General features: G+C 39.9%; 1 protein-coding gene across 1 annotated transcript in view; it reads left to right on the forward strand.

Annotated features, from left to right (window-relative positions):
- NUBPL (NUBP iron-sulfur cluster assembly factor, mitochondrial) overlaps positions 1-8,282 on the forward strand; it is a 156,420-nt gene extending 148,138 nt beyond the window's left edge. Inside the window, exon 11 of the mRNA XM_048854230.2 lies at positions 6,617-8,282. Within this exon, the coding sequence (XP_048710187.1) occupies positions 6,617-6,679 (63 nt within the window). The 3' untranslated portion in view covers positions 6,680-8,282. The remainder of the gene's footprint in view (positions 1-6,616) is intronic.
- The last annotated feature ends 17,470 nt before the right edge of the window (positions 8,283-25,752 follow it).

Below are 25,752 nucleotides of genomic sequence, written 5' to 3' on the forward strand. Positions count from 1 at the left end.
CAGTGTGCGCTCTGTGGCTATTGTACAGTGCTAATTTTTTAATCAGAATGTCATGTGGTACTAAGTCAAATGACTTACAAAAAAGCTACATCTATTACATCTTTGCAGTTACTTTTATCAACCAAACTTGTAAGCTCATCAAAAAAAGATAGTTTGACAGGGTCTGTTTTCCATAAATCCATGTTACTAGCATTAATTGTATTATTCACCTTTAATTCTTTATTAATTGAGTCTGCGGCTGTTGAATAATTTCAGTTAACTCATGAGATTAACTCAAAAAAATTAATCGCGATTAAAAAAATTAATCACAATTAATCGCACTGTTAAACAATAGAATACCAATTGAAATTTATTAACTATTTTGGATGTTTTTTTACATTTTCAAATATATCAATTTCATTTATAACACAGAATACAAAGTGTACACGTGCTCACTTAATATTTATTTTTGATTACAAATATTTGCACTGTAAAAAACAAAACATTTTATTTTTCAGTTCACTTAATACAAGTACTGTTGTGCAATCTCTTTATCATGAAAGTTGAACTTACAAATGTAGAATTATGTACAAAAAACCCTGCATTCAAAAATAAAAATGTAAAACTTTAGAGCCTGCGAATCCAATCTGTCCTACGTCTTGTTCAGCCAGTCGCTCAGACTCACTAGTTTGTCTACATTTGCAGAAAGATACTGCTGCCCACTTCTTGTTTACAATGTCACCTGAAAGTGAGAACAGGTGTTCGCATAGCACTGTTGTAGCAGGCGTCACAAGATATTTACGTGCTGGCTGCGCTAAAGATTCATATGCTTCGGCCATTGTTCCAAAGGACATGCTTCCATGCTGGTGATGCTCATTAAAAAAATAATTCATTAATTAAATTTGTGACTGAACTCCTTGAGGGAAGAATAGTATATCTCCTACTCTGTTTTACCCTCATTCTGCCATATATTTCATGTTATAGCAGTCTCGAATGATGAACCAGCACATGTTGTTCATTTTAAGAACACTTTCATGGCAAATTTGACAAAATGCAAAGAAGATACCAATATGAAATTTCTAAAAATATCTACAGCACTCCAACCCAAGATTTAAGAATCTGAAGTGCCTTCCAAAATCTGAGAGGGATGAAGTGTGGAGCATGCTTTCAGAAGTCTTAAAAGAGCAACACTCTGATGTGGAAATTACAAACCCAAACCAGCAAAAAAGAAAATCAACCTTTTGCTGGTGGCAGCTGACTCATGATGATGAAAATGAACATGTGTCGGTCCACACTGCCTTGGATCCTTATCAGCATGGATGCATGTCTTCTGGAATGGTGGTTGAAGCATGAAGGAATGTATGAATCTTTAGTGCATCTGACATGTAAATATCTTGCTATGCCAGCTACATCAGTGCCATGCAAACGCCTTTCTCACTTTCAGGTGACATTGTCAACAAGAGGCAGGCAGCATTATCTTCTGCAAATGTAAACAAACTTGTTTGAGCGATTCGCTGAACAAGGAGGACTGATTGGACTTGTAGGCTCCAAAGTTTTACATTTATACTTTGGAATGCAGGTTTTTTTGTACATAATTCTATATTTGTAAGTTCAACTTTCATGATTGTTCTACAGTACTTGTAGTTGGTGAATTGAAAAATACTATTGCTTTTTACAGTGCAAATACTTGTAATCAAAAATAAATATAAATTGAGAACTGTACACTTTGTATTCTGTGTTGTAATTGAAATCAATATATTTGAAAATGTAGAAAACATCCAAAATATTTAAATAAATGGTATTCTATTGTTTAACATCACGATTAATTGCGATTCATTTTTTTAATCATGCATTTAATCATGATTAATTTTTTTAATTGCTTGACAGCCCTAATTGAGTCCCATATCAGTATCTTCATTATCTTGCCCAGGGTCAATGTCAGAATGACAGACTTATAATTGTTAGAAATTGGCAGCTAAATACTTCAAACATCCTTCTCAGTTACTGTGGACTGGAAAGTATTTCATCATCTTCATCTGATATGAGTACATCATCCTGCTTCTTTCAAATACAAAAATGAAATATTTATTGAACACTGCTGTCTTTTCTGCATCATCATTATCATCATCTCCATTTAGGAATGGGTCTGCACCACTGCTAGGATTTCTGTTGTTGTTATTCTTGTTATATGTAAAAAGCTCTCTGTTGTCCTTGGCGCCGCCAGCCATGGACTTTTCCCTTGTGTCTTAAGCTTCCCTTATCAGTATTCTGCACTTCATATCTTCTGATTTATATCAGTTCCTATTTATTTCTCCCATTTTCCATTTGTTATGTATTGCTTTTTTATTTCTAAGTGCTGCCTTCGCTTAACCACTGAATCAGGATGGGCATTTGGCCAAAGTTTTCTTGACTGTGGAATCATGACTGTTTGGCCATCTAATAATGTCTTCTTAAAGAACTCCCAATTTTCGTCACTTTTCCGTCAAAATTTGTTCTCCCAAGCATTTTCACTCATAATTATTAGCTTTCGGAAATTAACCCCTTTGAAGCACCAAATAAATCTACTCCGGGTGGGGATTTCCTCGTTTTGCCCATATTGAATGTAATCAGATCATGATCTCTGGTCCCAAGGCAACCACCAGCTTCCAGTTCGGTGATTAATTCATCTTTATTCATCATAATGAGGCCCAAAATATAGTTATCTTGTGTTGGGTGCAATATATTTTGTGTTAGAAAATTATCATCTATCATTTTTAGAAACTCTGAGACCTCTAGCATATGTCTCCTAAACTGAAGTCTTCCATCACAACACAATTTAATTTTCTACACGTTGCAGACATATGTTTAAGGATTAAATCATCCTGTTCTCTGATTTGATTCAGTGGTTGCTAACAGGCCTCCAACTATTCACCCTCCTGGACTTTGTTAGTTTGCACATTGATCTGTGTGCATGAAAAATCCTGTGGCTCTGAGTTATCAGTAACTCCTAAAACAGGTAATGGTGTTAATGTAGAGTGCCAGCCCTCCCACACACACCTTTTTTGCTCACTGTGTCCTTTCTGAACAGTTATAACCAGTGATTTTAACATTCCAATCATGCGAGTCATCCCACCGAATTTCAGTAATGCCAGATATATCAAATTTCTTCTCATCAGTAAGCATTCCCAGTTCTCCTTGCTTGTTACTCAGACTCCTATTACTGGTATATAGGTAATTGAAAAATGTCTTCTCTTCACAGTCTCAGTCACATGGTTAGCAGGGAGATGATTGATCTACTCTCCCTGAGTAGAGGGAAGACCACAGCTGCACATAGTAAGTGCAGAGGCTGCACAGAAGTATGGTTGGGCCAGATGGTTGGATTATGCACTTCTCCCCATCAGAAAGTTGTGTTCAGACAAGTCAAAGATAGCTGCTTCTATGAGTCAGCCCCTCCTTGTGGAAAAAGAGGAAAATGCTCTCTAGAAAAATCCCCACTCTAGGACACATTCATGTTTTGGTTGCATAAACTAGCTGAGTTGCTGTTTTTGTCATTAAAAAAAAAAAAAAAAAAAAAGCTAGTGAAAATCCCGTGAGGGAAAATCTTTGTTTCCTTTTTTACCTTGAGCAGGGTCTGGAAAACCCAGTTTCAAAAATGAATTGGGTTTCAAGGCCTTGAAATTTTAGTCACCATAGCCTGTAAAGGGATGTATAGTCTACTTCTATTGGGTTTCAGAGTAGCAGCCGTGTATCCGTAAAAAGACAGGGAGTACTTGTGGCACCTTAGAGACTAACAAATTTATTAGAGCATAAGCTTTTGTGAGCTACAGCTCACTTCATCGGATGCATAAATTTGTTAGTCTCTAAGGTGCCACAAGTACTCCTTTTTACTTCTATTGGGACGCCGTGCCCTGACTCCTCCTGCTCTGGAAGTAGAAACATCGTTTCTGCAGTGCCTTGGGTTTTATATATATATTGTGGATAAGGAGGAGCAGGATTGCCCCTAATCTTTGATGGGAATTTTATTGAAAAGTGAAGACTTGACTGTTGTGGTACAGCAATGGGACTTTATAATTCTGATGGCTTATGTCTAACTTAAATAACTTAACTCCATGACATACCTCCTGTTTGTACTTCTTAGTGAATTGTGAACAGAAGTTTTTAAATACATTTTCATTTCATTCTATTTCACTCAGTGATGTCAGACTTGCTTGTAACTACATTGTAGAAAATTAATTTATTAAAATATTGGTTTATGGGGTTACATCATAATTATATGCAAAATAATGCATCATAACTGTGCAGTCTCCATACTTTTCTTCTGTACTATATTTTGGGGACTATAAAAGTGAGTTGTGGTGGCTGGTTTTGCTGATCATAAAATTACCCTAAATCATTCTCTTGTTAAAGATCTTAACACTTTATAGAGTAAACTAAGAATTTTTGAAGCATGTATAGTACTAAATGGTAAAAAGAATTGTACCCAATAATTTGGGACTCTGTTTTTAAAAATAGCTTGCCTTTTTCAAAATGACAACTGTACAAATAAGACAATGTGTTGAAGAATGTTAAGTAACTCCTAGCACAAGACTTATTTCCTACGTAGTAGGAATGATTAAACAGAACTAAATTCTTCAGAATCTCTTGTAGAGTTTCTTCAGTTAGCTATTTGTCACCTTGATTTAGCACTGATTTATAAGTGCACAAATTGGTAGATTAATGGTTGGAGAAGTCTGCTACTGTTTCATGTAGTTACATTATCCAGTACCCACAGAAACTATCATTATAGAATGGGCATATGGAGGAAATATGAGCGACATCAATGGTGCTAGTCTTTTGAAAAAAAGCTAATGATAATTACATTATTAGAATTGCATTTTTGGACCTCTCTTAGGCAGTATTAATGTTCTGAATTGCTTTTGAAAGAAGAAAAAGCTGCCTCCAAGCTGAACTGCAGAATAGGAAATACTGTTGTTCATCCTGGTAGTTCTTATTTTAAACAAGTCTTAGCAGTGTCAACATACTGCTACTGCACTTGAGGCTGACCATGCAAAGACTTAGGTAAGTGAGTCACTTTACTCTCGTAAGTAGTCCTATTGACTTCAGTGGGATTGCTCACAAGAATACAGTTAATCATGTGTCTTTGTAGCACTGGGGCCCTTCATTTTATCAATTGTGATTATCTTATACGTGCCTTGTGTACTATTTATAAAGGCCTTGATCCTGCATTCCTTATGTACCCAAAGCTTGAGGGCCAGTTCTATGGATACATGAACACTTAAGTAACAAGAAGTGCACCTGATATCACAGTGGTAAAGCAGTGGGGCTGGGAATGGCACAAAGAAGGATGGAGGGGCTGAGAGTAGCCTCCAGGTATTGGAAGCATGTGGGTGAGGGTGCGGGTGGCGGGGAGAGTAACACATTGGTGATCCTTCTAGCCATGTCTTTCTTTTCTAACAAAACAGGCAAGACATTCTCTGCAAAATTCCCATTACAGCGGGAGTGTAGGGTGGGCCAGAAACGCAAGCTCATTGTGAGAAAATTAAGAGGTCACTTGATCACTACCTATAAGTATCTAAATAGGGGGAAAAAAGCTAAGTAGCAGAGAGGTCTATTCTAGCAGACAAAGGCATAATAAAATCCAGTGGCTTGAAGAATTCAAAGTGGAAATAAGATGCAGATTTTTAACAGTGAAGGTAAAATCACTGGAACAATTTACCAAGCCCTCTTGGTTGGTTCTCCATTATTTGAAATCTTTAAACCAAGACTGAATGTCTTTCTAAAATATGCTGTAGTTCAGACACCAGTTATTGAGCTTTATACAAGGATTACTGGGTCCAACTCTGTGGTCTGTGCTATGTCAGAGGTCAGAGTTCTGGTCCTTTCTGGACTTAGTCTATGAATCTATGATCAGTTTGATAATGAACCTGGCTCTGTTGGCTTTTAAAGTTGTTAATGGAAAAGGACCTTGGTACGTATAATAAGACTGTCTCCTTGAGTGTTATTTTGGTAAGCGTCCATGTTCTGACATCATCTACCTTGTTAGGGACTCCACCATCACACCATAGGTTGGTGTGTGATTGACCTTTACTGGGGTGGTCATTAATCACTTGGAATTTGGTCCATTTGGACATCCACCTGAATCTCTTGGAAAAATGGTCTTTTAAAAAGTATTTTCATTTTTAATCCCTGTTGACTGTCATATTCTCCTTAGTGCACCCCAGTGCGTAATGATGTCATTTACTTGGCTTTTTAGTATTTTATTTGTTTTTTGTCTGAAGTTTGAAATTGTGTATGCAGCACCTCGACCAACTTGACAGGACAGAGAAACTTGAGGAATAACATTTTCTGTCAGGGACGAAGGGGTCCTTCACAGGAAGAACACAAGCACTGCCTGCTGGACAGGGCAGATTGTTCAGCTGAGTTTTGGACTGGAATTTTAAAAATAACTGACCAAATTTGGAGTTGATTTTTTCCTTGATACTTACTAACACTTAAGTTTTAATTATTATTATTTTATTTCACCAGCAAAAAGGCAACACTGAAATTGAAATACTTCTCTGAATGTGTGTGTAAGATCATAGCATGAACAGAAGTTTTTATATTTCTTCTGATTTCATATAGAAAACAAAAGGTAATAGATATGTTTTTGTTTTTACAGGCCAAAGCCTATCTAAGGATAGCTACTGAAATAGTAAGGAGATTGCCAACTCCTCCAGCATGATGTGCTCATCTCGGGTACCGGTGATCAGAACTTAACAGTAAAGTGATTCGATGGTGTAAGCAGTGGTGGAACAAGCAGAAGTACATAACTCTATGGATTATCTATTGTATTTGTAAAAAAATTATTTTGAAGTTTAGGAAACAAAGTTTGAAAGTATTGTTATTTTATATTTGTCATGACATCATTTGGTTACATTCAAATGGATTGAAGGATTCAGAAGGAAAATGGATGGTACGTGACATTTTTATATGGTTGTCCGCTGCTGATTTTTAATATCCTTGAACAACAAGGACACAGTGCATCATTCAGCAATGGAGTTTCCCTCAGTTTTAATGTGAAGGTTCAGCCTGTGGAAACTGCAGTCCCAGAATACAATGTGCCATCTTCATCCAAGCAGAAAGACTCAAAAGTGGACCATGGCATGTTGAGGATTATAGTCCCTGGCTCACAACTGTATAAAAGATGAGGGCATCTGCAATTTCCCCAATTTATGTACATTTTTATTCAGACCTCGGTGCTCTTGTTAAATTGCCAACATGGTCTTAAATTGGGCAAAGCATCAAGGACTTAATTAGCAAATGGAAAAAATACGTAATTACCATATGTTTGTGTACATTTACACTTAAGCCTCAAAAACAATATGATCTGCATATTCTGTAATGACTTTTCCTAATGGTTCAAGAGCAAATTTCTTCCCTATTGGATTATATTGGGTTATGAGGTAATTTCCTACTTATGGGATAATGGACTATATGACCTGTAGGCAAATTACTTGCCTGCTTTGTGTTATGTTGAACCTAGATTGAAAACTAGGTAACAGCAAGGTCTTCATTGTAAGACCTATCATATCTGAGTTCAACTTGGCAAGCGAAATAAATGACAAAAATTAATTAATTTCATGGCTGCATACAAGCATGTGTTCCCAAATCAAAGTAACAATGCAGGATCTGAAACTTTGCTTCTGTAGTTACATCTTTAGTTTATACAAAGATACGATCTTCAGACTGCAAGACCTCTTTTGTTTTTTATTGTCTTGTGTCCTATGATTCTTATTTTTCGGTTGATATAATTTCTATGGATGAAAAAACATGATTCTGTGGCACAGGCTTCCATTTACAATTAGAAGTTTGAATTTATAGTCAAGACTATTTCACACCATTCAAATATGTATCCTTATGGGAGTTTTGCCTTTGACTTCACTAGGGCCAGGATTTCACCCTTTGTTTACACCATTGTTCCTGTCGCTTTTCTCCTCTTGAAATAATATGACATAAAATAGAATTTGGCATTCTTTGAGCCTGGGCACACTTAAAACATATGCACTGAAAGTGAAATTTAAAATTTTGCTTCAAATTATTAATTGAATCTCAGACTTGAGTGGAGTTTTGTAAATATGAAAAATAATGTATTTTAAGATGACTGATTTTTTTTAACTTAGCTCTCATTTATGTACCTGGAAAAAAGTGCAGAGAAGTAAAATTGTAGCTGTTTCAGTAGCCATGTTATTTCCAGCTTTTGGATTGTACCTTTATTCAAACACAAGTATCCAATCATTTGCAATTGTCTAGTGATATATTTTACAAAAATTAAACTCTTAATGGTGTGCTTCCTCTTGTCACTTCATTGATAACTATTTGCCTTGTTGGTTTGGTAAGAAGTTTTATCTCTATATAGGCATTTCTGTTGCACCCACCAGAGTAATATTAATTTATCTGCATGTGTGTATGTCTGTAAACATTTGTAGAGCTCTCATCACCGTAGTACTGTAGGACATGTTAACTCTCAATGCAAAGCTTGGATTTCCAAAGTTGTTTTTAAAATTGAAAAAAGTCTATGTCAGGCTTTCCAAATTTAGTATTTATTATCTTCACTCTTGATGTTAGCAAGTTTGTGAGTGGCTACTGACATTTCCAGTTCAGGATTAGAACTATCAGAATTCAATTAGAGGACTGTTTTTTTGGGGTTTTTTTATGTTTCTCCACATCCTTGGTTGGTGTGAGGGATCAAGTTAGGTTTTTATAATGTTCTTTTAAAAAAAAACAAAAAAACCCAAAGCACTAGGTTTTACTCTTTCTAGTCCTGCTGTTATTAAGCTACCTTTAATACCTTTCGGTTAACTACCAGTATCCTGGGAAAACTTGTAAACATAGTTTCCGAAAGAATATGCAAAATGCTTTTTAATTAAATGCCTTGATGGAAGGATTGTCCTGTGCATATTTGTAAATAATGTTTAATGCTCACTGTAGTGGATGAAATTAGATTTTTTTAATAAAGAGTGGTATCAACCGTTTAAAACACTTATAATACATAAAGGGCCTTGTGAGCATGTCACTGAAAGAATTATCCTTGCATATAAGGGCAACCATATTCAAAACAAAACTAAAATCAAAACGAATTAGCATTACATGCCTTGTCATCACTAATGGATAAAAGAATCTTCCTCCTATTACTGTTTCTGCTAATGAATGTAAGTCTGTTGATGCACCACGACTATGGCTTTTACATTATATAGATACTTGCACTTTTTTTGATTATACAGTGCATACTGATGATTAGTTTTGAATGCTGCTGAAATTACTGTAGAGCCAGGCTAATTCACACAAATGACTGGAATTAATTACTGGATGACTTAATTTTGAGTATTAGTGAAAGGCACTACATAGGAAAGGCAATATTTGACTATAAAACAATACATATGGTAAGTTAAAGACATAACATCATAAAATATATTTTGTTTGCTATCCTCACCACAGTAGTTTACTTTCAACTACGGGATTTGATATTTCATAAGCAGTGGAACAGGTTTCTAGGGAGGTTGTGGAATCCCTGTGTCACAAGCATACCCTGCCAAAGACCCTGCTGCCTTGTGGTGCCCTGCTTTATGGAGCTCTCCTTTTAAGAAGAAAAGTGCTGTGAGTTCAGACCTCCAGGGGTTGCCTAGAGAGGCCTCCCAAGATCAGCTGCACGCGGAAATAGTGAGACTTGGTCCTCTAGTGTCTAGAAGGGCCAAGAGCAGGCAGAGGCCAGTTAGGGCCCAGCATGCCAGTAAAAAATGGCTGGCTGCTTCTGTCAGGAGCTAGGGATGGGTGAATCTAGGACAGGAGAAGATGGATCTTCTTTCTGTCTTAACCCAAAAAGCCTGGTTTGGTATGAGCCTAATTCTAAATGTACCTTTATGTTGTTTAAGTGTAAAAGACTTTTATTTCCTTTTGTGGAGCATAAGGCCCAGGTGTGCCATCCTGAGTTGAAGGCATAGGTGCTGACTTCCTCAGTTCCGGGGGATGCTTGATCCCTGCCCCCACTTCACCCCTTCCCCCAGGACCCCACTCCGCCTCTTCCTGTTCCACCCCAGCCTTCCCCAGGCTCTGCCTCCACTCCACCGCTTCTCCCAAGCCCCCACACCTACCCCACCTCTTCCCGCCCCTGCTCTGCCCCATTCCGCCCCCTCCCCCCACCTCTTCCTGCCCCCACTCTTCCCCCTCCCCAGTACCTCCTGCGCGCTGCTTGAACAGCTGATCACAGTGGGATGGTGGGGGAGGAGCTGATCGGCATGGCCACTGGTGGGCAGGGGGCGCTGATCTGTGGGGCTGCCAGTGGGGGCTGAGCACCTACTGTTTTTTTCCCGTGGGTGCTCCAGACCTGGAGTGCCTACGGAGTCCGTGCCTATGGTTGAAGGTTAATATGATTGCTGTAAAATATGGTGAGTTTGCTTTGCAAGATGCTCCATTGGCTCAGCCTGTATGATTACTTGCCTTGTGGACAGGTGCTGTATGAGTGCATTTGGTGCAAGGAGCTCATAGCCTTCAGAGACCTATAGGGACTGGGAGTGGCTGGCTCGCTACAAAAACAATTTTCCCTCTCTTAGTATTGACACCACCTCATCAAGTATTGGGAGTGGACCACATCCACCCTGACTGAATTGGCCTTCAACATTGGTTCTCCACTTGTAAAGTCACTTCCTTTTCTTCATGTGTCAATATGTATTTATGCCTGTATCTGTAATTTTCACGCCATACATCTGAAGAAGCGGGTTTTTTACCGATGAAAGCTTATGCCCAAATAAATCTGTTAGTCTTTAAGGTGCCACCGGACTCCTCTTTGTTTTTGTGGCTACAGACTAACACGGCCACCCTTCTGATACTTGGTATTAAATGACGCATCACAGAAATGTAGTGAAATGATTAATCAATTGGGACACTGATACCAGGGCACAAAATATATGAGAATGACAGACTAGGTCACGCTGATGGGGGAGTGGCACTATCTATGTGAAAGAAAGCATAGAGTCAAATTTAGTAAAAATCTTAAATGAATTCTGAGGTCCCTTCCAATCCTGATATTCTATGATTCTATGATTCTACCAAATCTTAAATGAAGTACCATAGAATCTCTATGGATAGAAATTCCATGCTTGAATAATAAGAATATAGCAATAGGAATATACTACCGACCACCTGACCAGGATGGTGATTGTGACTGTGAAATGCTTAGGCAGATTAGAGAGGCTTTAAAAATAGAAAACACTATAATAATGGAGGATTTCAACTTGATACATGTCACTTCAGGACAGGATGCAGAGATAAAATTTCTAGAAACCATTAATGGCTGCTTCTTGGAGCAGCTAGTTCTGGAACCCACAAGAGGAGAGGCAGTTCTTGATTTAATCCTAAGTGGAGCACGGGATCTGGTCCAAGAGGTGAATATAGCTGAACTCAGTAATAAATGACGGCAATATAATTAAATTTAACATCTTTGTGGTGGGGAAAATACCAAAGAAGCCCACCATAGCAGCTTTTCACTTCAAAAAGGTAAACTACACAAAAATGAGGAAGGTGGTTAAATGGAAATGTCACAAGAGTGAAATGTCTGCAAGCTGCATGGAAACCTTTTAAAAACACCATTTTAATGTTGTTATGTATGTTACATTGTTCTAGTGTGTGCATTTTAATAACTACCTGTTCAATACCGTGCAAATAAAAGTATTTCAGAAATGACAGCACAGTAGTTAGCAACAGACTGAAACACATTTCTGGATCAGGATAGATCTGACAGCAGAAATAAAATTTTGAATTACTTTAAAAAACTTGACCCACCTAACTTTTTACTAAATCAGTATCTGGTATTCCTGGGAATTAATTAAACAAAGCCATCGGGTTCCTTTACCAATTGGTGTATCTAAGGCTTTATTTCCTTTTGTAACAGAGTTAAAAAAGAGATATAAAATCAAACTTTAAATGGAAAAAGGGGTCTAGTTCAAGATACACTTGACAAGAACCTCTTTATTTCCTTAAGGGTGTGTGTGTGTGTATATAATGTATGTATGTAGGTAACACTTCTACAGCACTTCAAAGTGCTTTTTAAACAATCATTAGCAGCTGATTGACATTTTTCAACTGCTTTTATTATTCTTCTCAAAGATTTTGTGCCTCTGTCGAGATCTTCAGATAGTTTGTTTCCTTTATACAGCCATGTTCATTGTGCTACCTTTACCTTGCATCCATTGAAGTTAATGGCAAAGCTCCCATTGATTTCAGTGGGGCTGGATCAAGAATCAAGTTACCATCCTTCTGACCAAGTAGGGCAAGATTCCCACTGGAACCAGTCAGTATTTCTCAATAAGGATCTTAGTGACATTAGGCACTAAGGTGCAATATGGGGTCTGTGATGTAGTGTCAGAATTAATTAATAATGAACTGGGTTTTTATTATTAACAATATTTTGGTAATTTAGCAGTACCTACAGGCCAGGGCCCCATTCTACTAGATCAGTGTTTTTCAACCTTTTTTCATTTGCAGACCCCTAAAAAATTTTGAATGGAGGTGTGGATCCCTTTGGAAATCTTAGACATAGTCTGAAGCCCCCAGGGATCCATGGACTACAGGTTGAAAACCACCGTTCTATGGTAACAGCAACCTATCGTGGACATAGTTTGCTGGCCCCCAACTGTCTGATGACCACAGGTTGAAATCACTGTGCTGTGCACTGTACAACATACAACAAAGAAACAGTCCCTACCATAAAGAACTTTACAATCACGTATCAGACTATATTTTCTGAATTCTGTTTTACATCATAAGACATAGCAGAGAAAAACAAATACCATTTTCTGTACCCAAAGATCTTTACTTTTCCATTATCTTCACATACACAGTGGGAGTTTTCTGCTCTCTTTTCAGCAGGTAGAGGGCAGATGCAGCCTCCCTTTCCTTATTTATCTATTACCCTCAGTATCTCTGTTTATATGAGTATTGAACCAAGTATTCACAAATAAAACCTCTTTTGGAATATGTGAGTCTTGAGAATAAGCTGGAGGGGATGAACATCTGTTGTCCTTTAACATCGTTTAGAGGGCTCACAGATCCTTCTAAAGTATTTTCACTCAGACCACTGGGATTTTCTAATACTTGTGTTATTTCCTGTGGTCCAAAGATTTGTTTCATTTTTCCTGTAAGGGCTGGGGGGGACACCCAAACCCTGTGAATGTTTTCTGTGACTACCACAGGGTTTAGTTTAAGAAGAAAAACCTAAGAACTTTTTCTGTGAAACATTTCATAGATTTTCTTTAGTATGTGAGTGATTTTTCTTTTCTTTTTTCCCTTCCCTGCAAGGGGAAATGTTTTTTTCAGAATAATGTTGGAGAAAATGTGACGATGTAATTTTAAGCCCACTTTAGGTGTATATTTGAGAAGAATAAATGGTTGGCAAAACTGGTATTTTTAAACTTACTATGTGCTATGACTGGTAGATAGATCTGTTATTAGATTTTATTAACAGAATGTTACTGATTTTTTTTTTTAAAGATCCTATTAAAAAAAACTAAGTTAAAACGGATAAGGGCACAAAGAGTCTGAACATTTCATTGTTCTACAAAATTGTGCATTTTTGTGTGAGTTGATTGGGGAAAGGGAAGACAGGCTATGATGACTTTATATGTTATCTGCTGAATCAGGCAGTTCCTATGTTTCTTTCTATTGGAAAATATTCCATGTAAGCAGGCTTTTGTCTCTGATACCTTGAGGCCTCTCATTAATTACATTTTAGATTGAAGCAGTCACAGTTCAGCTTTACACTAACCACTTCCTGTTGGTGAATAATAGGATCCAATAGCTATTTTGGAGAGTTACTTTTTGAAATAAGTGTTAAAAGGCTGGGAAAATGTGCCTCATAAGCAGCTAAGCTTTGAAAACGTAGTATAATACACCCACTTATTTGTGAATGCCAGCACTATTGACATCTCTTTTGTAACACCTTAATATCCTCAGCTCTTAGAAATCCTTTGGCTATGTGGTGTTTGCACATTTTACAAATGCATTTGTTGTTAGAATAGATGCTGCCCCTTCTGTTTTGACTTCATTTATCTACAGTGTGAATAAACCCCTTATTCTAACATGGTTTTCTATGACTATGGGTAACTAAACTAGAAAGTTATTACTTAGGGGAAAAGTGATAAGGCTTGTTTGAAGCAGAATACCCCATTCCCTGAGTGGGGTTTACACAGGAAATTTGTAATCCATCTCTATGCATGTCGTTGCCTTTATATCTTAATGGGAAATGGAAACCTTATTAATATGAAATGAAAGGTACTAATAAAATACCTTTTAATTAACAGGTGCGTTATCTAATGTAACTTAGCAACATTACAAACTTCCAGAATAGTTTATTTCATTTAAAATATTCTTGAGTTTCCATTTTCCAAACACAACATTTTTCACAAAACAAGGATTATAATAAAGACATGGGGCCAAATTCTCTGCTGGGGCAATGGATGCTTCTCAATTGACTTCAGTGGAATTTTTCCCACTTAAACCAGCATAGAATTTGACCCGTACAATGTATATATAATTCAATGTCAACATGCATGGAAACAGTTATATGTGTAAATCCACAGTTACAGCTGGAGGAGTGCCAGGGAGGGACGTGGGGGCCTTAGATGGGCATTGGCAGATATCATGTGCGTTGGGGTGCAGAGAAGCTTTCAAGTCACTGGTAGGAAAGGTAGAAATACAAGTAAAATTATGTCTCTAGTAGAAGAAGATGGGCCATGGTAAAGGAGAGTATATCCAGTTGATAAATATTGTTGGCATAAAAAAGGAATGAAAAATAGTCATGCTTTCAGAAATACAATCACACATGCTTCGATTCCAATATTATAGCTGTCCACTAGTATAGGTTTGAGCTGGACTACTTGGCACTGGGGGACAACATTGACTCGATTGGCATGTCCCAGAGATGGTGGGGCAGAATAGTTCATTAGATACCATCCATTTCTGGCCAATGTCTGACATAATTTGTCCATATGTAGGAAAGATACTAAGATCTGCACTTAAAAGTCAACATTTGCAAAACATTGTCACACAGGGTGAGCCCAAATATTGAAATTATTTCCTGTTCAAGTCTAGGGGAATCCTTCCACATCTTGGGTAGTGTCCGCTGTGTGGTAACTAAGGGTTTGTCTACACTCGCAGAGTTTTTGCACTGTAAGTTTTGCCAGTGACAGGGAACTGGTGAAAGTAAAGCACTGGTCTGTGTACTCACTTCATTCCTCAGGTGTCAGAGAGTGTTTATGTTAGCAGCACTTCTGTTGCCAATGAGAGCAGCGCTCTAGGGCAGCTATCGCACAGTGCAGCTCTCTTGTTAGGTTTTGTGGAAAAGGGGGCATGAGCCAAAGGCATTCTGGGTCCCTGCTCAGTGCCCTGTGATGCACTGCGTCATGTCCTAGCAGCCCCATTAGTTTCTTTCGTGGCATTTTTTAAAACCCCCTGCTGTCTGGCAGCTGTCCCCGCCACATCTACAGGCAGGAATGGATCCTGCACTGCTGTCCGCTACTCTGATAGCTGTCACTTGCACATCCTGCGTGGCAGTGCAGCTGTTCTTAAACTTGCAAAGAGAGCTGCAGTCAGATGCCTGATGAGCTGCCTGAAATTGAAATAAGCAGCATTCCATCGCTTTTGGCATTAACTTAGGAGCCGAGCGCCGTGGAACGGTGGTTTTGGGCGCGAGAAACTAGCTCAGAGTGGTGGGATCGTATCGTTATGCATGTCTGGGATGACGACCAGTGGCTTCAAAACTTTTGGACGCAGAGAGCTACTTTCGTGGAACTGTGTGCTGAGCTTTTTCCAGATCTGCATCGCAAGGACATCAGACTGAGAGCTTCACTCCCTGTAGAGAAGTGTGGCCATCACATTGTGGAAGCTGGCGACTCCGGACAGCTTCCGGTCTGTTGTGAACCAGTCTGGAGTGAGGAGCTCGACCGTTAGTGCCGTGGTAACTCAAGTGTGCAAGGTCATTAATCGCATCCTACTGCACAAGACCGTGACTCTTGGTAATGTGAATGACATTTTGGATGGCTTTTCAGAAACGGGCTTCCCTAACTGTGGTGGGACGATAGATGAAACGTACATCCCTCTTGTTGCCCTAGCCCACCTTGGCACCGAGTACATAAATCATAAGGAGTACTTCGCCATGGTTTTGCAGGCACTAGTGGATCACCGTGGGCGTTTCACTGATATTAATGCTGGATGGCCCAGAAACGTGCATGACGCACATATCTTTAAAAACACTGGCCTATACAGAAAGCTGCAAGCGGGGACTTTCTTTCCAGACCAGCAGATTACCGTCAGGGAAGTGGAAATGCCCATTGTGATCCTGGGAGACCCAGCTTACCCACTGATGCCAGGGTTCATGAAGCCATACACTGGAAACCGAGATGTCAGTAAGGAATCTTTCAACAACAGGCTGAGTAGGTGCAGAATGGCTATCGAATGTGCATTTGGCCGTTTGAAAGGGCGCTGGAGATGTTCATACAGTAGACAGGAAATGAGTGAGGAGGGAAGGGTGAAGGGTTGATTCATGTGGAGCGTGGAGGCCGAACGCCTGGTTGCTGAGTTGCAGCAGCCAGATACCAGGGCTATTAGAGGGGCACAACACGTGGCAGTTAGGATCCAGGATGCCTTGAGGGAAAAGTTTGAAAATTAAAATAATTAAACTTTGCTGCTGTGCTTGGGAAAGGAAGTGTTATCAGTACTTGCTGTCCTGCCTGGCGGTTCTGTCTGTAATTTCAGTGAAGATGAAGTGCTGGTTGACTTGTAGCTATGATGACATGTACAGAACTGTGAACACACAAATAAAGCTTGCTTCTTTTTGAAAAATGTGTGCTTTTATTTTAAAAACAGAGCAAACACCACATGCACATATATCAATCCTGAGTGATGGTGGGGAACAGGATGGGGGCCCCATATACCTCACAGCTGTGTGTAACGCCAGCTGTCGTTTGACAAGCTGTCTGGGGGTGTGGATTGTTGAGGAATGGAAAAATTTGCAGCGAGCCTATAAGAATGTGCAGTGGGAGTTTGGGGAGTGCATGGGAAAGGATTCTGCACTTGCTGCAATGGGGGGGGGCGGGCACGAATCAGGTCATTCTGCAGTGTAATGAGAGAATGCAACAGATCTGTCTGATGCTCCAGAATGTTGATTAGCCTCTCCGTGGCTTCCCTATGAAAAGCATTATTCTCGTTTTGGTCTTGGTTCTCTACCTCTTTCCACTTTGTCATGGTTTCTCTCCATTTATTTTTATCATGTGTCTCCACTTGGGAGTGCAGAATCCCCTCACGAAACAAGTCTGCCTTAGTGCATCTTGGCCACTTTCTTATGCGTCACAGACAGTCTGCTATAGTGGGGGATGGGTCTTCCACCGTCATTTCTGGGGAGACAAAAGCAAGACATTGCTGTGAAACATACATACGGGAATCAATGTGTACATTGAAATACACCACTGGTAAGAAACGCACCACTGTGCAATCTGCTTGTAGGTATTAAAATTCGTACTGCTGGAACGCAGCTGGCACTGCATAGCCTCCTCTCCCCAAACACTGCTCAGGTCCAGTAGCTCGGCACTGCTCCAAGCAGGGGATCGTTTGCTACATGGAACAGCCATGGTCACCTGGGCAGATGAGCATTTGCAACAGGAAAGGGAGTTTCAAACTTCCTAGGGCTTTACAGGGAGAGGGGCGGATGTCCATTTACTTGGTGTCCGAGCAGCTGAGATGCTGGCCAAAGTGGTCACTTTTGGAACTATGGGATATCCTCCAGAGGCCAAAAGGTGTTTACATAGGAAGAATGTGTCTTCACTTTCACAACAACGCAAAAAGAACAGCGGAAAGAACTGTGTGCCTCTCATGAAGGCGGTTTTCTTTTTGAGGTGGAACTTCTGAGTTTCACTGCGAGAAGTCAATAACAAGTGTAGATGCTCCCACGGTTTAGTGCAAAAAAGGGACATTTTGCGCTTTAAATGGCAAGTGTAAACATGCCCTGATTGTTGGTAAGTGTTGTAGCATATCAGTGGTGACCTCTGTAGGGGAGAGGTTGCAGAGGTGGAAGACTATATGGGTACAGACTATACCAACCATTCCACAGACTGTATTAAAATTACTTCTTGGTAGAGAAGATACTGATGAATTGGATACAAAAATGGATATACAATCACTGCAGAGTAGGGTGGGTTTTTTTTCTGTATTGATACCTCTTAAAAAAATCAAGGAGTCATTTTGGACAGCTCACTGAATTCTTCTTGCAGAGCACAAAATTACTGAAAGTTTCATCCCATCCCAATCAATTTTGCAACCAGCCTTTCAAAAACATTTCAAGTTTCCTATTTCTGGACTTTACTGTTACTGTTCCTTGATCAGATGTAGATTTCTAATACATTTGCACGTTGGGAGTTTTCTGGGAAATTTTAATTTGGCTGTCAGATTATATGACGTCTAAAAAACTAACTGAATGCCACTTTACCTTATTCAATGGAATCAAAAGAATGTTTGGGGGTGTTTTACAGGAGGAGTTTTGTCATCTTCCCCTTAGTGAGTGTGACATTTAGTAACGTCCTCCATTGCATAGTTTGATGGAGTTATTTTGGCTAGTTATGAGAGAACCTGAGTCTTGAGACTATCGGTATTTACCTACCACTAAAGTCTGCTTTTATATTGTTTAAATGTCTCTTTATGTTACCTTTATCCTCATTGGCATGTGAGTAATCATTAACTATTAGGATTCAGCAGATAAAGTGGAAAGGGCATTTGAGAAGCATGTGAATTAATTATATGGAGTTAAATATAGTACAAACACCCTCTCTCCTGAGCCCAGATTTTCAGTACAGAGTATGTGCACATTGGCATGATAAAAGCTGGCCATATTAAGTAATGCCATAGCAACTCTGATTTTTAAAGATATTACAGTTTCAACAGCCAAAGTGCAACAGCTCAGGCTCTGGACTGAGATAAGAAGCCACGCCCTGAATTGTAATAATGCTAAACTTTTAGACTGTGCACTCATATTTCCTTAACATAGGAAATGACTCATTTAAATATTTACTCTTCACATGATGGCTTTCTCTCCCTGAAGAGTAGGAATCTGTTTGACTTTTTATGTGTCACTGCTCTTTATCTGTCTTTATGATGCTTGTACTTAAGGTTTGTACTGCTCAATCTTTATTGTATTGGTTTTAAAGATTGGTATCTAGTACTTTCTTTTGTTGAAGGATAATAATGTGCAATGCCCTGCACTAAAAGGTATATAAAATGGGGAACATGCTTTCTAACAATGACAACATAGCCAGACATAATTTAACACTGTGCACGTAACTTTTATCTGCTCTTTAGTTTAAATAATACTGCATGTATTATGGGTGGTCTGTGTGGCCCTCTCTTGCACAAGTGTTTCCAGTTGCTGTGACATGTGAGTCAAATATTGTCTCAAGACTGGCCTTTTAATAAGGATGCTGGGTCCTGTAACTCCAGGACCTTAGGCAGAGTGGGGAGAGACAGACACTGTAGGCAACAGCACTCCCAATGGAAACACAGAGTGACCCCCTCCCTTCTTGCCTTGAAAGGCCTGTGTGAATGGCTGGGATTCCAAATCACCTAGATAAGTATGACCAATAACAGAGAGAGAGATAGTATGTAGTAAGCAGCTGGCCGCATTCTTGTCAGACTCTGAAACTCAATAAAGGGTACCTTGGTGGAACCTGGAACTGCTCTTCTCTTTTTCTTATTCAAAGAAGTTTAAGAACTAACTTTTCACCCCAAAGACCATGCTCTGGATTTTGAGCTGCTTTGCTCCCCTTTTGTGCAACATTGTAAGGTAGTAATTTGATAACCCCCTATCATTAATATTTGTATGCTGTACCCATAAAAGGGTAAGTAGGTTTACTACAGAGGCTTCATATATACATATGTTTCAAATTGCTCTTCAGTCCAGTGGAAAGTGTTCTGATACTTATAAAAGTATAAATGTCAATATACTCTGGGTGGCCATTACACACACTGTTAACATTCACAATGTAAATTACATAATTTACTCTACTGGGCTGTTTACCACTTTGTAGAATAAATAAACGTATCCAGTAAATCTAACAAACTAATACCCCAACTCAGTGCAGCAAATCTAATAACCCCCTTCCAGCCTCCTGCCCTTCTCCAAAAATGTGAATGGAAAATAGGCTTGGAATTGGTTTATTGTCAGCAAAATCCATATGGTAAAACGAGGACATTCTTGCCTTGCGTATCTTTTATTACTCTCCTGAAGTGTCTGTTTGAGAATGTTGTCTATATCCTTTTACAAGACGTGGCTGCTTCTGTAGGATGTGACAAAATTGAATTAATTTAACTAAGAAGCAAATACTTGGAGAAGATTGCACAACCGTCACTCATAATCAACATACTCTTTATTTATTTATTTACGTAATCATCTTTCTCTCCACTATCCATCATACTGTCTCTAGCTCATATTTTCATATAGTATTCATCAGTACGAATGCCACTAAAATTATCTAACACCAAGAAGGATGATGTTTCATGTGAATGAATCAGTGTGTGTTCGTGTATTTCGCAGGTGGGGGAGAGTTGCTGTTGTAATATCAAAAAAAGGGGGGGCACTTTGGTATTTGCATTGTAGCAGAGGCGAGGCAAGAAGGTGCTTTTCTCTTCCATTTGAGCTGTAACTGCAGTGATCTCGCTGGCATCCTCATAGCTTTGCTTATACAAGCACATTTAAAGTAAAATTTACAACTTCTGCTTCCTTGATAGTAAATGGGAATTCATTTCACTGAAGCGATGTATTGTGGAGAACCAGTGAACTGTCTCTGTGGGTGGTCAATTTCCACTTGATGATAGGGGCAGCTTTAAAACTGAAGTTTGTTAGCAGCAAATTTATTACTCTTAGATAACTTTACTGCATTTTGATTCAGATAAAAACTCTAAGTTTTGGTAATGTGACGCACAGAAAGCTTCATTCACCCCTGGGATACATCAGCTTCTACTGACATAGCCCAGAGTGCTGGTTCCCTGATGGTGAAATGTTTGCCTGCTTGAAATGCTGCAAAGCACCTGCAACTCATATTTGGCTGGGGGGCCCAGCGCAATTCAGTGCAGCCCTAAAAGTGAATGGCTTTGGGTAGAGGCTGGGAGAAGGAGCATGGCCCAGCTGCTCAGAGACTGCACCAATTCAGGGCATCCCTCAGGCAGCCTCTGCCATCAGGGTTTCTATAGGGCCCTAGTCACATTTTAAACCTCACCTCCCCTGAGGGATACCCTTGGGGATGGTGACATTTTAACCACCAAAAGGGAAAGACAGGGCCTGTCCCTGCAGGGGTATGAATTGAATTAAAACTAATTTATCCTGGTTCATTACTAATGTTCTTCAGTAAGTGTCAAGAGATTCAACAATGGTAGTAAACTGTACTGCATTCTAGGGTTTTGATGCAATATAGTAATTGTACTTTAGTTTTTGCTCTGTAAATTAGCACATCTCTTTGAGGAGTGTTCATTTTCATTCAGCAGCAAACTGAATTGCATAATCACATTGTTTCTTGTGGTAAAGTCTCTCACTACTGAAACTGATACTTCTATTTTGCAATGTACTTTGCATGCTCAGTTTTATGAATGGCAAATCTACCACCTCCTTTCTCAACTATCCACAACAGCTATGTAGCTGAATGTAACTTGACATAGTATTTAGCACTACAGTAGAAACTGATCATGTGTTAGCTTTCTGCAGAGCAACTGAGTCATATTCAGACAGTTTAGGGTCCAGTCACCAGCTGTGATAGTCTATGATTGCTATGCTGGGGGAAAGGCAGAGGGAGGAGACTGGCTCAAGGCAAAGTGGTGGTGAGGGTGATGAGCTTGCTACAGGTGCTTCAGTTTAAACAGACTGCAAAACACTTTGCAAATTGTACAAACCATGGGCCAAATTCCGATCCTTGTGCTGCATAGGCACAGAGCACTAAATGATTTTTGAGGGAGACTATATCTCCTTAACTGGTGCTTATGGCAGAGGGAGCTTCAGGGAGTGATGTCAAGGGGAGGAGATATCTTCCCTAACATCTCTAAATGGGCAGTTCCCCCAGATGAGTGACCCCTGGGGAAACAGAATTAGCAGGGAGGAAATGGCTTGCCAGCCCTGTTACAGAGCTCGCAACTGAACAGGTTGGGCCTATTCACAATAAATATCTCCCCTCAACCTGTTCAGACTGGGAATAAGGCATTGTAGTGAGCCGGAGTGGCCTCCCTCCAGACTTGAGAGTGAGGGACCACTACACTCCCCTTGGGGGATGGAACCAAAACCGCCCCGCCCCCCTTGCTGGAAATACTGGGGTGGGACAGGAAGTATAAAGAGAGGACCCTGCCGATTAGTTGAGCCAGATACTTCCAGCCCACTGCAGAACTCCGGAGCTGAACCTGCACTGTACAGCACCTGCCCCTGGAGAGGAGTGGTGGGATTGCCATCCACAGTGTACCCCAAGGACCTGTGGACTACGGAACACCCCGCCCAGACCGTGGTAGGAAGTAGCCCAGGGAAACCAGACTTTAGTCCGGTTTTGTTGCCAGATCATGAGTCAGCGTGTTTCAGTAGGATGTCTGCTGCCCCAGTGGCAGAACCATTCGCCACTGTTAGGACCCTGGGCTGGAATTCAGAGGAGTAGAGTGGGGCCCAGGTCCCTCTACCCCCTGCCATCAACACCACCGCTGGGGTCATGACCTATTCACGCCTAGACCAAAAGACCTGTGTGTTGCTTGTGGCTTGCCCCAGCCAGGAGACTGAACTCTAGACTGTCTGTTTGCAGGCTGCCTTAGCCAGGAGGCTTATGGTAAAGCCTGCTCCCTGCTCTGCGCTGCCCAGAGGGACAGAGCATCCCTTGTAGTCTGTTAATTGCTGTTTGCCCCAGCCAGGCAGCTGTGAGCTAAAGACCACTTGTGCTCTGCCCCACCTAGAGGGCCAGAGCCCTAGACTCTTGATTGGCAGCAGCCCTAGCTGGCAGACTCTGGACTAAAGACTGCTTACTGCTCTACCCCTTTGGAGGGGGCAAGAGCTCCAGACTGTTAACAGTTGTTTGCCCCTGCTAGGAGGCTACGAGCTATAGATTGCTTACTGCTCAACCCTGCCAGTGGGACCTGAGCCTGAGTGTTGCTGCCTGGTGCAGTGAGGCGGAGTGGCCTTCCTCCCCACTTGAGAGCGAGGGACCACTACAGGCATACATTCTTCATGGTGAGAGTAATTTAACCTTTGGAACAACTTACCAAGGGTAAGAGAGATTGTCCATCACTGACAATTCTTAAATCAAGATAGGATGTTTTTCTGAAAGATCTGCTCTGGGATTTGTTGTGGGGAAGTTCTATGGCCTGTGTCACACAGGAGGTCAGGCTAGAGGATCACAATGGTCCCTTCTGGCCTTGGAATCTATGAGAATTGGAGAGAGCAGTGAATCGCACAGATCCCATCTTACTACCCTCAAGAACCAAGTCTGGGGCCAAGTCTGTCCCTACTGCTCCTCAGTTGCATGAGTTTCCTTTCCCCGTCAACTGCTCTGTGGGACCCCAAAATTAAAGCTGCACCCTGTTCTGCACTAGGGTTACCATATGTCCGTATTTTCCCAGACATGTCCGGCTTTTTGGTTCTTAAATCACCGTCTGGGAGGAATTTTTAAATATCTAAAAACATTCAGGATTTTGCCATTATTATTTTTCCCCAAAGGAGAGTTGATCTTCCCCCCCCCACCGTGGAGTGTCCTCTTTTTTGGATGTTCAAATATGGTAATCCTATTCTGCACTGACCTAACTGTCCTGGGATTGGTTTAAACCATTGCATGGCAGGCAATCTATGTGGGAGCAATGGCCTGTGCACTTGTCAGGATTTAGCCATCTGTAATCAATCATTTTCCACTCAAATCTAGCCAGCCATGGGAGTGAAAGATGACTTCTGTTTTAATAACACTTGGAGCAATAGAGTACAAATACCATAGCCAGTTGAAACTACTGGGAAGATTGTGTTAGGCAGAAGCTAATTTTCCAAGCTGGAAATTTGACCAGCATCCCAACATCCTCTTCCTCGCATAAAGTGCCATGATATTTTTTTTTCATGACTACATGTTCAGAATCTCAGCTTTGCATGTACTCTGCAAGACCTCATTTCCAAAATAAAAATAATGGAGTGTTTCATCCCAAAATGGCATGGGGGGTGGGGGGAGGGGAATGAAAACTATAATGGAAAGAAACAAAAATTCAGCAGCTTGGTCTAATGTAAAAAAAGTAGCTCAAGGGAAGTTTTTGCTCTGGCTCTCAATTCACACAGTAGAGCTCACAGGTCACAAATATTTAGCCCCTACTATTTTGTCATGTGGATTCAACTTTTTTAAGTCAGAGGAAAAATGACTGAGCTAAATTCTTTGACACTTCTGCACAGACAAATTTGCCCCATTATGACTGCAATTTTCATAATCCTTATGATGCATTAGCCAGATTTTCTTTAAATGTTTGTAACAGAGTGAAATAAGACATCATTGTTTATCTTACCATTATCTTTTATTTGAGTTAATAGGATTAAAAGTTTATATTATATTGTTAGAAATGTTGCGTATGTCGTCTTTATGACTAATTACACAGGGTATATGTAAATTGCATCATCAGAAAAGCAGTAGAGAGAAATGTGAATACCGGTCCTGCGAATAATTTGTCTTCTGGGCCAAAATTTTCCTAGAACATAATCAAGAAATTTCTTTTATTTTTGTATTTAGATTCTGCTTTGAGTTTTCACTTTCTTTAAAGGAAGAAAATTATTTGACCAATAATCTTTTGAGGCAAAGTCTCATTTACAAATTCCTGATACTAGTGGTCTTTGGAGCCTACAGTACAGTTTAGGTGGAGTCCTTCTGAATCCACTAATCTAAAAAAGTGTGGTAATTGCCAATATCATTACTCAGTTCTTTTTGGGCAAATCTTTTGGCTGTCTATTTTCATAACACGAACAATGAAACATGTGCATGGATAACACATGTGCTACACTCCTGCCTCAAGAATAGGTTTAATAACAGAAGCTTTTTTCACTTATTGAACCTTTTCTATGTCTAAAATAAGTACATTGTTGTTCACTTGATCACAACAGAACTGGAAATTTCAAGGTTTTTATTTCCAACATTGAATGAACTGGGACTCCAGGCCCTTTCCAGCTTTTAATACGTCACCAGATCTCTCACACACCAGATCACAGCTCTCTCTTTAAACCTCTATTTCTGTAGCTACTCTTATTTACATGAATTTAAAATGGTAAAAAATAGCTGTGCAACTGTGTGAGCAGTCTTGGGAAAGATAAAGCGAGAGAATCACGTGGAGCAAAGCGGTGACTGATTGTGGATAAATCATCTCTCTCTGTCCTGCCTTGTTCTGAAAAAATACAACTCCCACTTGAAGATCTGCTGTTGCAAACAACTTAGTCTTTATGCAGGTCACAAGATATTTTCCATCTGTTATTTCACCAGCATTGTAGCAGATACTTAGACTGCTTTTAATTTTAAGATGTTAAGATGGGGCCATGAGTATGATTTTATTTACAGTAGGACCCAATAAAAAAGCTAAAATAAATAAAACTATTTTTAAAGGAACACCGATCTGACAAGGTATAACAACATATCTGCTTATTAAACAGGGGGTCTGTCCTACAGATGCTTTCTGCATGGCATTGTGATTCTTGTGCTGAGTCATCCCACTGTCGTCCTCCCAAAAATCTACAAAACAGAGATTTATTCA

This window comes from Caretta caretta, chromosome 6, assembly GCF_965140235.1.
Source record: "Caretta caretta isolate rCarCar2 chromosome 6, rCarCar1.hap1, whole genome shotgun sequence".
Classification (NCBI taxonomy): Eukaryota; Metazoa; Chordata; order Testudines; family Cheloniidae; genus Caretta; species Caretta caretta.